The 14,157-nt window shown below is 37.2% G+C and overlaps 2 protein-coding genes across 2 annotated transcripts in view; both read left to right on the top strand.

Annotated features, from left to right (window-relative positions):
- TAMM41 (TAM41 mitochondrial translocator assembly and maintenance homolog) overlaps positions 1-7,402 on the top strand; it is a 43,668-nt gene extending 36,266 nt beyond the window's left edge. The window contains exon 8 of the mRNA XM_026061175.1: positions 7,322-7,402. Within this exon, the coding sequence (XP_025916960.1) occupies positions 7,322-7,377 (56 nt within the window). The 3' untranslated portion in view covers positions 7,378-7,402. The remainder of the gene's footprint in view (positions 1-7,321) is intronic.
- Positions 1-14,157, top strand: part of VGLL4 (vestigial like family member 4) — a 95,934-nt gene that overhangs the window by 5,587 nt on the left and 76,190 nt on the right. The window contains exon 2 of the mRNA XM_026061180.1: positions 7,322-7,398. Coding sequence (XP_025916965.1) covers positions 7,335-7,398 — 64 coding nt within the window. The 5' untranslated portion in view covers positions 7,322-7,334. The remainder of the gene's footprint in view (positions 1-7,321; positions 7,399-14,157) is intronic.

The raw sequence follows: 14,157 nt of genomic DNA, 5'->3' as shown, positions 1-14,157 counted from the left end.
GACCCCGGCAGCCGTTGGCGGCGGCCGTTGGCGGCGGCGGGGGGCGCTAACGGCCGCTCCGCGGGGCTCGCTAGGGCGGGCCGTGCTGCGGCGGCGGTTGCCGCGGTGGTCGCCGAGGCTCCTGCGGCCGCTGCTCGCCCGGTCCCGGTCCGGGCGGGCAGCGGGGAGCTGCCTCCGGCTGCTGCGGCTGCCCGAGCCCCCGGGCAGCAGCGGGCTGTGGGGCAACGCGCCGCCCTGCGCTCCTGCGTCCGTCAGAGGAGCAGGGCAAGCGGGGCGTCAGGAGTGCCGTCCTCAGCTCTCACCCTGCCCTCGGCCGGGAGAAAAGCCCTGGAGCTTGGTCGGGAGCTGAGGGTCCTGAGGGGGAATCTTCTCGAATGAGCTCTGAGGACGTTATTCCTGTCCAACTCCACATCTAGTGTATCCCATTTGTAGACATCTTTTTTTTTTTTTTTTTTTTTTTAATCTTTGCTGCTGTAAGTTCAGTGTTCAGTCAAGCTGGGTTTATGTTTCTTAGGTGTAATCAGGTTGTAGTTACTTTTCTGAGTCGAGCTGATTGCAGTGACACTGATACACTGCTTTTTTTGAAAATATAACGAATAGGAATTTAACAACCGTTTCTACTGATATCTGAGGAAACCATGAAGCCAGCTCGCTTTCCTGTCACTCTCTGGGGGCTTCAGGATTATCGGGAATAAGAAATAATGGGCATTTTTTTTCAGTAAGCCACATGGAAGTAACAGATCAAGAGTTCTAGAATTTCCCCAACAAAATTTTTCCTCGTTAGATTTTCTCTGGCTTTAGAGGAATGGTTTGTTAAAGAGCATTCCTCATAGAGGAGCGAACTGTGGGTGGTGAAATCTCAATGAAATTCTCTTTGCAGACTCGATATTAAGAACTGTTAGATACAGAACTGTATAAAATCTGGCAGTAATCTTTCCCTCCAGCCTTAGTAATGCATAAACTTTTTTTTTTTTTTAAGACTCTTCTTCAGACTTCTTGGTCTTTATTTGTATTATCTATCTATCTACTTCTGAGGATATTTCTAATTTAGTTAGATTTGTGTCAGTCCCTTGCATCTATTTTTCTTCTGGTTGATACATCAGTTATCATCGTGTTGGGATCAGGCTCTGTTTATGAGAGCTGCTTTAAGAGATAAATAAAACTCCGATCTGGTCTGTTAGACTCTTGGTAGAATTTGAGCGTGGCTATAATGTGCATCTCCATTGCTGGTTGGTTGTTTATTTGGTTGGGGTTTTTTTGAAGCTGTGCTGAAATAGTTGTTTCTGAATTGCTTGTGCCTCCGGTGTGTATCGTGAGGAATGGGACAGGGTGTTTGGGTGCAGCGTGTCGTCTGTTGCTAATTGTCCTTACCTCAGCTTTCACGGTACTGAGCGTACCCGAGCAATCTCCCAGCCTTTACACCCACCTTGCAGCAGAAATTAGTCCAGTTCTATAAGCAGGGAGCATCCAGAAGTGGTGCTGAAAGTGGTATAACTGACAGTCTAGCCTATTTAAAATTGTAGCTACTAGCTAAAAGATGATAGAAAATAGTAGATACAGACCTTCGGGGCAGGTTACTGAAGAAGTACTTTGTAAGGCTTTTAGGAGGTTCTTGTTTAAATATGTGTAGCTTTGATGACTAACACAATTTGGAGACACTGAGAAGGTTGGTGTGTTTGTTTTCAGCTACATCTGAAAGCTTCCTATTGTAAAAAGTAGTTTCTGTTCAGTTCCATTTATTATGGTTGGATGTTGTATAGTATGTTTGCAAGAGAATATATAATATATATGATGAACCGAACCATCTTGCAGATACAAGACATGGTCAAATTAGATTTTTTTCACCTTTAGTTTCTTATGTTTGTTACTTTGAATTCAAGTGAAGTTGTTAATAGCTTTTGGAGGGGAGTTATCTTGTTAAAGGGGATTTGTGCATCAAGAAAACAAAAAGCACAAGGTACAATTTCAAACTTTTGTTTTACATTTGTAATTTTATAAGATCATTAAACCATTTCTGTTTGGATATTTGCCTGTTCAAACACACTTCCCAGATACAAAGCAAGCAAGGTAAAAAAAACAAGATACTGAATAAATACCTACAGAAGTGGTATTCTGATGATTCCTTTGGCCTGATAGCCTTAGCTCACTATGACAATTTTACTGTCGTAAGTGCAAAAAGATGATTTCTGGTAGATGGTAATCACAATCTAAACTGAGCATTTACAGTTAGCATTTGGTGTGGGCACCTCAGCTTGGGATTTATGTGTCCGTAAATAGAAGCTCTGATCTAGGTGCGGTTGAAGGAATTTAAACATGCTGTGGCTTTTGAGGAGGCATTTTGGATACAATGTGAATATGTTTCTCCTTCACAGCACAAATATGCTTTACTTTATCCCAACTTAAAAAATAAAAGATCTTGACCTGGTTTGCATCAAACTGTTGCTTTATCTTGCAGTAAGTCCACAGGAAACTCTGTGGACTCACTGACTGTTCTGATGAGTTATGTCTGGTTTTCCTCTGCAGTTTAGTTTTCTCCCATTGAAATCAACTGAGATACCTCTTTCTCCAGTGGCTTCTGATTGTGGCATTTGATTAGAAAGTACTTTACTTATCTTCCTAGATGTCAGCTGCTTTTGACTTATTTGAACATGCTCTTCAATTAATTTTGTTTTCCCTATACTTTTGTTTATCTACCCTTACTTCACTCGCCTCCTCCCCCTTGTTCCTTGAGTGTGTCTTACTGTTCTTGCCTCCCTGTCTGTTGTTGTTGTAGAGGGCTTTATTATTGATCCGCTTCTCTCCTTCTTCCAACCTCTCTCTGTAATTTTGCCACAGATATGAATTGAAGTACTAGACTTTTCTCTACATCTTCTAAAATTTCAGCCTTTCTCTCTCTCTGGCATTGCATGAATGAACCTCTAGTCCGTATTCAGCAGGTTTAAAAGAGACCTCTTATTAGTGTCTGCTCTCGGACCTTTCTTACTAACTTGTTTGCAATGGCAGTTGACAGTGCTGCTATCCTGTATGCCAGTCAGACCTTTAGTCCAAGTATCCTCATGACTATGACCTCTTCTTAAGTCCTCATGTCCTGGCTATGTCTAAATCCTTGATATTTTTTTCTGCATAACATCTATTTTGTACAGGCCTTTTGTTCTCATTACACCTGGTTCTGTCATCTCTTAACTTTTGGTTATTGGTTAAGATCCCGTCTAGACAAAAGCTGTCATAGCTCCACCCAGAATGTTGCTGCAAACATCATCTCTCATTTTTTTTGCTTTCTATTCCTTCACAATTTCCTTTTTGTTCATTCAAATATAATGTTCTTGTCTGTATTTCAGATCTTTTCTGGCATACCCCCACTGTGAGTAATAACTTCTGTGGGTTTGAATGAATGTCTTATTGTCCAGTCTGCAGTTAGTCTCTGGTTCCAGTGCCTCTACTGCCTATTTACTTAAGTTTCAAACAAGCAACTTTAGGGTTGTTCCCTGCATGCTTTCCTTGATGCTTGGAAGGTACTTCTGTAAAAATCTATGAAACCACTTCATTGTTAATTTTCAAAAGCTTTAATTTCTCTATTGCTGTTGTCTTCAAAAATGTTAATGGTTAGGTGTTGCTAAGCTGAGAGTACTCCATATGTGCGTGGCATTTGTAAAAGCCTACAAAGGAGAGGGAAAATAAGGTGCTGTTTCATTAAACTAATGGGTGTTAAGTTCTTCAAATGCAGATGCTGTGTAAAGAACTTGCTAGTGGATCAGTGTCATTGCACTGTAGTTTAGTAACTACATTTGTCTTTCAGATGCTCTCTTAAATGTGATTTTACATTCTACATCTTAATACTTTCACTATCTTTCAGAATGTTTCCCTGCTACTGTGCAGGTGACGTGACAGAATAGGGGAATGCTGAGTGGAAACTAGCTCTGATAAATAAACACACCAGGGAAGATATTAAACTAATATTAGAAATGATGGTAGATAAAAATATTAAATACTTTAAAATTTTTAAATATTGCAAAGGTGCTTTGGCTTGTGTCTCTATATCTGACAGTGAAGATTCTGTAATAAGTAAGAGACTGTTTCCATAGTGTTTAAGTCAGATCTATCCAGAGGAAGTTAAGTTTGTGTACTTCATATTTTGCTAGCCATTTGTTTTCCTTTTTGAGGTCTGGGTATAGAGTAATTCTTGCACATAGGCTAAAGTATTGTATTTTTAACAGGGATGCCTTCTTTCCTGATGAAAGTCCAATTTTGGGTCAGGTCAGTTCCTGCAGTGCAGACAGGTTTCTGTGACACACGGAGGCTTAACTGGCTTTTATCAGAAATCTGTTTGATAGACCAAGAACCAAATAAAGCCCTGGAAATTGAACTATTCTTTCATTTCTGAGACAAGATTCCTTTTGAGAATGATCAGGCTGTTCTTTGGAGGGTGTTGTGGAGTAGCTGTAGTGGTTGCTGTCCTTGCAGAGAGGCAATTGGGCTTTTAAACTTTGAAGTATCTAAGCGGAGATTCCTCTGCTCTCATTTTCATAGGTGATTTTTATTTCTTTTCTGAACTGTTATCCCTAGCTTGTTAGTTTAGCTTTGGGATGGAAGGATATTTCATATCATTTGCAAAACACCCTGCAAGTTTATAGCTTCTTGAAGGTAATTTTCATAACTGCAAATGCATGCAGCATGTTTTGAAAAAGTCCCAGCACATGTGGAATTGCACCCTGGAGTCCGCAGATCCCTGCGTTAACAGCATTCCCTTCAAAGGCGCTCTCGGCTGGGCACAGCGTTTTTCACAAGACATTGACTCCAAGAGAAACACTTCTGTAGCTCTTGCTTGGTGTAAACTTTAAGAATATGCAAAGCCACAAAATTATATATAGGCCGGTTTTACTGAAGTTGTTTTTAAAGTGTCTAATTTCCTGAATAGAATTAAGACTTAGTTCCTGTTTCCTTCTCTCGATGTGGACTTCTGTCACCGGCTAATTCTCTTACTAGGAGCATGTTCTGGAAAGGGACTGAGCATCTGCTGCTCCCATTATTTGAAAACTACTGAAAAACTTAAAACAGCAATTTGTGTTCAATAAAAGACACGTCATAATATCTTTTGTATTATTCTGTAACAAGAGAGCTTTTATAAAGAGTTGATCAAAAAGCTCTGTATTACTTTCTTGGAAATGTAGCACAAGGCTGGTTAGTGCTAAACCTGATGCTTAAAAGTATCCGTTTGGTGTAGCTGCATCATCTGATCAGACATAGCCTAATCTTTTTTCCATGTGAATTTTGACTTTGTTAGAGGAATATGTATGAGAAAGTCAATAATGAACAGTCTGGAGAGAAATAAGTGGTGCTATTTTAAACTCCAGAAAAATAAAAAAAAGCAGGAAAGAATCGAGCATCAAGGCCTGAGGGATCAAAGCGGAAGGATGAAGGCTTCTCTAGTGAACGACATTTGCTTTGGTTCGGAAGAGAGAGTGGCTGAGTGTGATATAAAGATGTATTTATTGAAGACTTACTAGAGTAAGAATCTAAGATCTTGTTTTCTAAAACCTCTGCCCTGTCTACTCCATCTTTAAATAAAAAAGTTAACTGATTTTTATTAGCTTTTTAAAAATACTGTTGTTTAGCAAAGGCTGATTTTGGCAGGGAGGGAGAATGCATTTCTTTATCCTGAAACCACTGCAGTTAGGTATTTTAAGTATATCTCTTCTTGTGTAGTCCTATGAAAACAAGATTGGATTTAATTCTTTATTGAAAATATATTTGGAGGCTTAAAAATATATTTTTAAAAACCTTCCTCCTGTTTTAAATTCTTTGGTTAGTTTTAAAGTCTTTGACTTTATTTAGGAAGAGGCAGGGAGGATAGTAAGGTTTATTATTTATAGTGCAAAGTCAAGGAAATTGCTTCCCAAACATATGTTTTTTGTTAAGTCTTTATACATGTGTTTGAGATTTCTGTAGTTGCCACTACCTTTTTTTTTTTTTTTTTTTTTTAAGTCACGCTGGAAAGCAAGTTTAAAAAAATGGTTCTTAAGTTCTTATGACAGAATAGCATACTAGTTTTGGGGGGAAAAAAAGCCCAAATTGTTAGCAGTCTTGGATTTTTCTTTCTTTCTCTGTTTGTTTACTTAGCAGTTCTGCTTATATTGTTGCCTTCTTACTTAAAAACAAACAGGCAAAAGTTGTTGGCCTTTTAACAAAGTGTCTTGATCAACTGTTATTCTCCTCTTCCTTACTTTCACTTTCCTATCTTTTTATATTGGAACTTCTTTTTATTTTTGAAGCCACTTATGTGCAACTTTGACAGGTTTATATAAGCTGTAATATATATATTTTTTTTTTGTGGGAATGACTGTTGCTTAGTATATTCCTAAAATGTACATTGTTATGTGAGGGAGTTAATTTTTCTTGTATGGGAATACAGGGGGGAAAAAAAAGGGAAAAGCAGCTACTAAGGTGTAATTATACAAGTTGCAGTTTTCTTAGTGTTGTTATATAGATGCACTCCCAGTGTTCATCTATACATTCGTGAGCAAGAATGTGTCTTAATAGTTTATAAGCTTTGGATGGTTCCACTTAGGGCATAGGAGAGTACAGAGTATAAGTTTATTGAATATTATGGATCTGAAGCAATCTTATGCTGATGTAGGTAATCAGGCCATCTGTCTTTCCCACTTCAGATAAGTTGCATCCTTGAATATTGTGTGAAATATCTATTGATTGGGATGGAAGGAAGGCATGTGGGAGAAAGAAGGCTTACAAGGTATAGCAGATAAGCTGTTGCAAAGTACAGGAGCAGGGGTCTTCAGCTTCAGTCAAGTACTTGTGAACTGGTCTTCTGGTTTAGTTTAAATGAAGACTGAGTAGCAAGGCTAATACTGATGTTTCTTTGTTTTCGGTAATGACTTGTTTTTAACAAATTCTCTGTTGATATAACATGAAAGGAGCAGCAGAAGTCTGGATTTTTTTATTCTTTCCCCTATCATTCTGTTGTTTATTACTTCTTTCTCCTCTAAAACCTGATGTGTGTATGCTGGAACAAGTAGCATACCATGCTACTTGCTAGTGTGTTGTGGTAATGATTCAGTGAGTTTACTCTTTGAAAAGAGCAGAGGGAGAGATCACCAAAGAAAACTAGATCTGGGGGAATCAGAAATCATTTTCTCTAACACTGAAATATTTCAGTGCAAAAGAAGATAACCTGTGTAAAGAAAGATGAGTTTGTAGTAGTTGTAGGTAAGATGATAGCATATTTAGGATTTGTAATTTAACAACCAAATAACTGTGTACTGTTGTAACTTTGTACGATTCAAGACTCTGGCTCTAAATTTTCTAGGATCCAGTGAGGAATGGAGACTCCATTGGATGTTTTGTCAAGAGCAGCATCTCTAGTACATGCTGATGACGAGAAACGTAAGTCTGAAACTTACTTCTCTGCTTTGTTGGCTCCAGATGCTTTGTTTGCACGGTATATCAGACTGGACACTGGCTTTATTGACCTTTGCAGCTTACTGAATCTAAGACATGTAGCAAATCTTTTCAGAGTCCTTAAAAGAGCTTCTTCCTGAGGTGCAAAAACTATATGTTGCATTTAAATTGTTTGGTATGCAAGAGAGAATCATTCCTGCTATTTTTAAAATGTACTTAGCAATCCAGATAAAGGTGTCTCTCTCTTCCTAATTGCGTTTATATTGTTAATAGACAAAAAAATTGTATTGGAGCTCCTGTCAAACTGAGGAATATTTGAGAACTTGCGCTCCCTAATAATATCAGTTAGACTTGTTCCCTCCTAAGAACACAGAAATGGACCTGTATAGAAGGATTGTAAAGATTCCTTTTCAGTGTATAAAAACTAAGTGGTAGATTATGTCATTAGTAATGAGCACTTCATTTTGCCTTCACTATTACTAAAAGATGCATATGGGGTGTTAACATTGTAAAGGATATCAGTTGCAACTGTAGAGTATCATGTTGCCAATCATTTGGGTAATATTTCTGCTTTTAGGATTCCTGACAAATATCTAAGATGAGATAACCGATTTCCAAAGATTTTTCAGTTCTGCCAGACTGCTGTGCTGCTTTGTAGAACATATTGTTACCTGCCTGCTTAGTAATAACTTCCCCCCCCACCCAGTTTTTTTCTGAGTAGTGTATGCACTCAGGGAATGTATGCATCTCGGCTCTCAGCCTGAACAGATGCTAACTAGAAAAAATGGTATTCCGAACTTTAAACTGCTTTTGTGTATAGCTTCTGTGCATAAAATCGCCTTTTAAGATGGATGAAACTTTTCTTTTTTTAGTCTTTAATTGTTCTTCTTGTAGGTATTTTTTTTTGAAATGTCAAGGCTTTGTGTTTTGAATGAAAGAACTGATTTACTGCTGCTGCTAATCAACTTTTTAAAATAATTGAAATAGCAGGCAAACACTTTATTTGGAGATCAAGTCCCAGAATTTTTGTGCGTGTTCAAATGGTGAAGATAACTGTAGCTCACTCTCTCAGAAGTTTGAAAAATGAAGGTTCCATATTCTGATGAGTTCTTCTATATAAATGACTTTTCGCTTTATAAAGAATGTTGGTTTTGCTGTTTTTTCATGTTCACCTTGCTTCTGGATAAGAACTAACTTTTTACTGATCCCACTATAGTGGGATGATGTAGTTGATTACTACAGTTATTGACTATTACTGGCAGAATGAACAGCACTGAAAGTCATAAATATTTTAACCATGATTTTGGCAAGGGGGTTTTCTCTTCTAAACTGTCTTGCACATTTGTAGAAGGGGCAAATTCTTAGACTATTTTCTGTTTATATATATATGTGTGTGTATGTATATGTATTTTAGTATTCTCAATTTTCTTCAGTTTTAAATGCATCTCTTGTGGTTGACTACTGCCCAAGACTCTGGTTTGACTTTGATTTTGAGATCCCTGGCGTAGGAACATTGGGCTGGATTTAGAGGATCCAGAGGAAGTCCAATTCAGTGCAACTTGCATGCAAGGAAGTTGATGTGTATCTGGTTCTCATTTACATTCCTTTAGTCTTACCACTTAGACTTAATTAGATTTATGCCACTCTGCAGCTTCTAACTTATGCTTCCTCTGAATTTGTCCTGTTGTTGTGCATCTTGTGCACCAAAAGAGCTAAAGTATAGTACAAAAAACTGCTAAAAGGAAGTTACAAGTAGTCCTGAGTAGTCCCTGAACTTTCTTGTGTCACTACTTAGCTTTCGTGGAAATGGCTCCAGTCAGACTTCATTCAGTGTTGTTGAATGGGTACGAGCAGGTTGAAGTTGGTCTTAATCCTGAATTTAGCAGTTATCCTCATTTGCAGTAAAGTGCCTGGTGTGCTGCTGTTAGAGTTTTCATAGTGGTGCTTCTCTGTATTTTTGTATCCCCTATTGTACTTCTCTGCTGAGGAGAATTCTGCGTAGTGTTTCTAATACAGGGTATGACCTGGAGTGCAACCATTTCTTTCTTTTCTTTCTTTCTTTTTTTTTTCTCTTCAGTAAGATTATTTTTAGGTATTTGGTATCTGAACAAGCCACTGAATTTATTTCAGTGATGTTTCTTTTATTTAGATAAAATATCCAGATAATTTTATTGTTGATTCATTGGCAAAAACATTCCAACAAGTTATTTCTGTCATTGATAATGATATCATGTGAAGTTTCCCACTTCCTTAGTTTTGAATAGAGATTTCTGTTTCATTAAGTTTCTGAAATATTTCTGCTTTAGCTGGAGTCTTTATTTTTCTGCTGGAATAGAAATTTATGTAACAGATAAATCCTGATGCCCTTCGTGCCTTTTATGCTTGAAATTTTATCTTGCTTTTGAATGGGGAGCAAAGGAAATGCAGCCATATGCTGTACTGACAGGATAATACTGTCAAGTAACTAGTGGTTAGATTCCAGTGAGGCAATAAATCTGCTTCTAAAAATAATTCAGCTTACCTCATATATTCTCATCTCAGCTATATGCCACGTAAGAGTGGAATACAGCTGATTTGTCACTTTTTTAATATCATCTTAACCATTAAGATATCACCCATTTTAACTATAACCACTCAAAATTGTTCCTCTTCAAAGTTCTTTACAATTACTTTTTTTTTTTATATGAGAGGTGAAGGTAGTTTTAACATTTTTTCCTCTGTTAATCTAGTTTATTTTGAGGAAAGAAGTATATGTATAATATTTATGTAGTATTTTTGAAGTTAGACCATGTGTGCTCCTACATAAGATAAAAAACTAGTTGAAATTGTTGGTGGTCTCTTATTCATACATATCAATAATTTTTGTTACTTCTTTCTTAAAAGTATTAGTAGCATTTGTGCCCTTGATCCTCTGACAGACATATTAAATTACAAACTTTTGCAACTGGCTATGCTTTAATCCCATCCCAATCTCAAATTCAAATTCATTCTATGAATTAGCAGCCTTCAAGTGCACTTACTGTATCCAAGCAGTGTAATACAGGTTACTGATAAGCATGGGGTTTATTTCCTGAAGCTTATAGGGATTTCATTTTATTCTTGTTTGTCTAAATGTATTTTGAGGAGGAACATTGCCATTATTTCTAAACCTGATTCTTTCTGACATCAAGGGTTGTTTTCTGTTTCTGTGGGGCTGTGTAATGTAGAAGAGTGTTAATGTATATGCAAATTACACTCTGTTTAAAACATATCTTTTAAACTTACCAATATTTAAACAAATTATGATGTACGACTATTTAGATTTCCCAGAATTGTTACTGGTTTGTTGGTTTCTTTAAACAAACTTGAATCTGACCATTTTCTTCTTTTTTCTGTTGCACCTATGTCAATAAGGTGATATGTTCCCCTTCAGTGATGTTTGCACTATACATTATTTTCAATGACACCTCTTTTTATTTCATGAACTGTGCTGGCAGGTATTTCAACAACTGCCAGTTTAAAGCATTCTGCACTTGTTATCGCGGAATACTTATGAAACTCATTTGGTTAACTGCTGTGTTAAGGAAATGATTGATTATGGAAAACAAGTGATTACAGTAATTTTGTATTTATAACTATTACCACTTTGATATCAACATTAATTATTTAGGTCTTGGTGTAATGACTATACCTTAAAAAAAAAAAAAAAAGATAAGTAGACGCTCCTTTAGAGGTGGTAACAGTTAAAACAGAGGACAAGGACATTTCCTAGTGGAGTTCACTGTTTACTTTGTGTCCAGACTGGGTCTTTCATTCAGTAGAGACAAAACACCCGGCCGTGCAGTCACCAGCCAGGCCTCCTGCAGGCTTGTCACTAGTGGGCTCCTTGCCTGCTGGGAGCGGAGAGGAGGTGGCCGGTCTGTGCTGCTATGAGCAGCTGTTCTGTGCAAGCATGGGTAATGTGCAATTACAGTATCATCTCTAAGTTGCCTCTGTAAAGTTTTACTGTTTGTTTTCTGCATTTCAGAATTGTGCTTTATATGAAGTGAGCATTCGTGAGACGAGTGGTATACACGCTGCCTTTTTAATGGTGTTGTAGCTGGATGTGGGTTATTGTAAACTCAATTTTTGTAAATTAGATACTGTGCAATGAGATGCTTCATCCTAGTCATTATTCTTATGTTCCTCCTCTTTCTCTACACTATTCTTTCTGGGGCTGATCTCATTTCTCATATGTTCAAGATTTAAGTTAGCTATTTTTAAAAGATCATAGTCTAAGCTGGTAATATTTCAGTAAAGACCAAGAACTACTGAAGGTACAGTTTTTCCTCCCGTAATTGTGATGTGCAGCAAGTGTTCAAATATTAGGGAATATTTTCATTCTGTGCTTATCTCGCATAAAAATAATTTTTTGTGGAAGTTGTCTTTCAGTTATTTATAATATTTTAAAGCGTGATCTTGCTACTGAGAAAAATAGTGAAGGAAAATGAGGGCTTGTGTTTGTAGAACGCGTTGAAAGCACTGTATACTCCTCCTGTGCTGATTTTATAGAGACATTTAACTTACATTCCTCTCCAATATTCAAGTCCAGTTGTTTCAGAATATGGGAATATTTAAGAATATGGGAATGAATGAGAAAAGCCACATTGTTTCTTACTTTCTCAGAATAATATAGTGAAAAGCCTGTCTGGCAACCAGAAGATAATATACTTCCAGAAGGAAATGAAAGGTTTGGAAACAGCTAATAAATGACACAACAGATAAAGTCTAGGTAATAGCTTTGCATTCTAATACATTGTACAAAATGCGTGCCTGTAGAGCTCGATTTATATTTTGAGAAACTATGATAGAGGACTGCATTAAAAAATGGTTATCTTAGATCAAACCATGCTCCTTGTGCATATACTGGAGCTGCCTGTGTCATCCTTGTGTACGTGGTAGCCTGGAATTGCTATTCCACACTTCTTGCCTGTGAAGACTGTTGTTCTTTGCCAATAGTTCCTTTTATGTGGCTTAGTTTAATCCACTTCTAATAATTGAGCTAGACCAAACAGTGGTATTTCTAGTACAGAAGAATTATTGTGCTTTAAAATCCCTGCCCTAATCCTTTTTGCAATAAATGCCTCATATAGACAAGCCCTACAAATCATTTCTTGCTGTTCTTCATTCATGTCAATTAGGAGAGTGAATTTTGTGCTGGCTACCATCTCTTATTTAGATAATTAATAAATATGCAGCATTTTGCAAATTGCTTGTTTTGGATAGTTTACCCTAAAAAGGGTATTACTCCCAGATTATAGGTTGAGTTGAGAAACATTTATTGATTTATTTTTTTAACACTGTTAAAGATGACTGTAAGCTTATTATCTTTAAATACAAAGCAAGGTATGTATGTAGTAGAATTAGACTTGAATATGGCTACTTGTGCTGAAGATATTAATGCTAGCTTATTTCTAGCATCACCAACCTTTCTCACCTACACCAGGGTGTGTTTTGTACGTTTCTAGCAAATTGGGGGCAGTGAGCCTCCAGGCAGGTTTCTGGAGCAATGTTTGCTGAAGTTGAAATAGTTTCTTCCCTCCTAATGTGGGAACATTTTTAAATCGGCACTGAAAACATTTAAGATCCTCGAAGTTTTGTGGCTGACTCAAAGTAGGAATTGCATGGAATCTGCTACAGAATGAAATTAGTACAAAGATAGCCTTAAGGATCAGTTTTGTTTGGGATTTTTGGTTTTTTTGTTGCTTAAGAGTTTCACCTGCTTTAGAAAAACAGTAATAGCATTTTTACAGAGCAGCAGAACAGCAGCATTATGTCACCATCCGTGTTTATTTTCTGTTTAAAAGTTCATCCCATTCCTGGTAGAATTGGTGGGAATAACACGTTTGCAGTAAGGATGATAAATATTATACAGCATTGTATTACTTAATACAAGGTAAAATAAAATTTTGATAGTACATGATCTTGTAATGCAACTTGTCTTTTAGATTTTAATTTGCAAATACAGGCCTAAAGTAGCAAATCTTGTAATAAAGAAATAAAGGGAAAAAGTCACAGCAGTATATTGTAGTTGAGAAGTATTTCAGTGTTATTTCTCATTGACAGTGCTTTTTTTTTTTTTTTTTTTGCAGTGGGAGGTGGGAAACAAATTGGTTCAGTAAGGGCTTTCTAGAGGATTTTTAAAGCTCCTTAAACAAGCAGCTTTCTTATGTGTTTCTGTACTGAATCTGAAGTTCTCATGTAGACTTTTTTGATAATAAACTATTTTCTTCTTTCTTCTCATGCTAAAATTCTCCATTTTGTGCCCCCAGTGATGGGTGTAAGACTCTTCTAACAGTTTAACACATCACCACTTTTATGTTTTGTATTTATGGCTTCACCATTTTTTCTGCAGTTTGTACTGTAACAGTGTTCAGAATATTAATGTTATCTGTAATACTTAATGCTGTACAAATACATGGGGAAAGGTAGTCTCCGTTCTCAAGATGATAAGGGCCTGCTTTTGACGAAACAGAGAGTCCGAGGCAGAGATGGAAACTCATGTTTCCTGATACCTAGCTCTGGCGCCTCATTCACTAGTCTGCTGATGCTGTAACTTCTTTTGAACCCTGGGCTCTATTAATGAGCAAAGCAATCCGGCAAAAAAGTGCCGGAAGAGTGTGACGCCATGAACAGTGCTACAACGGCAATGGAATTTAGTGGGTAGGTAGTACTTCTTTTCTTCTTGTTGCTTTCAGAATATTCAGCAAATAAATTGGTTATTCT

The sequence above is a fragment of the Apteryx rowi genome, unplaced genomic scaffold (assembly GCF_003343035.1).
Source record: "Apteryx rowi isolate R43461 unplaced genomic scaffold, aptRow1 scaffold_177, whole genome shotgun sequence".
In the NCBI taxonomy this organism is placed as follows: domain Eukaryota; kingdom Metazoa; phylum Chordata; class Aves; order Apterygiformes; family Apterygidae; genus Apteryx; species Apteryx rowi.
Note: the sequence above shows the minus strand (reverse complement) of the source record. Positions and strands in the feature narration are given on the sequence as shown.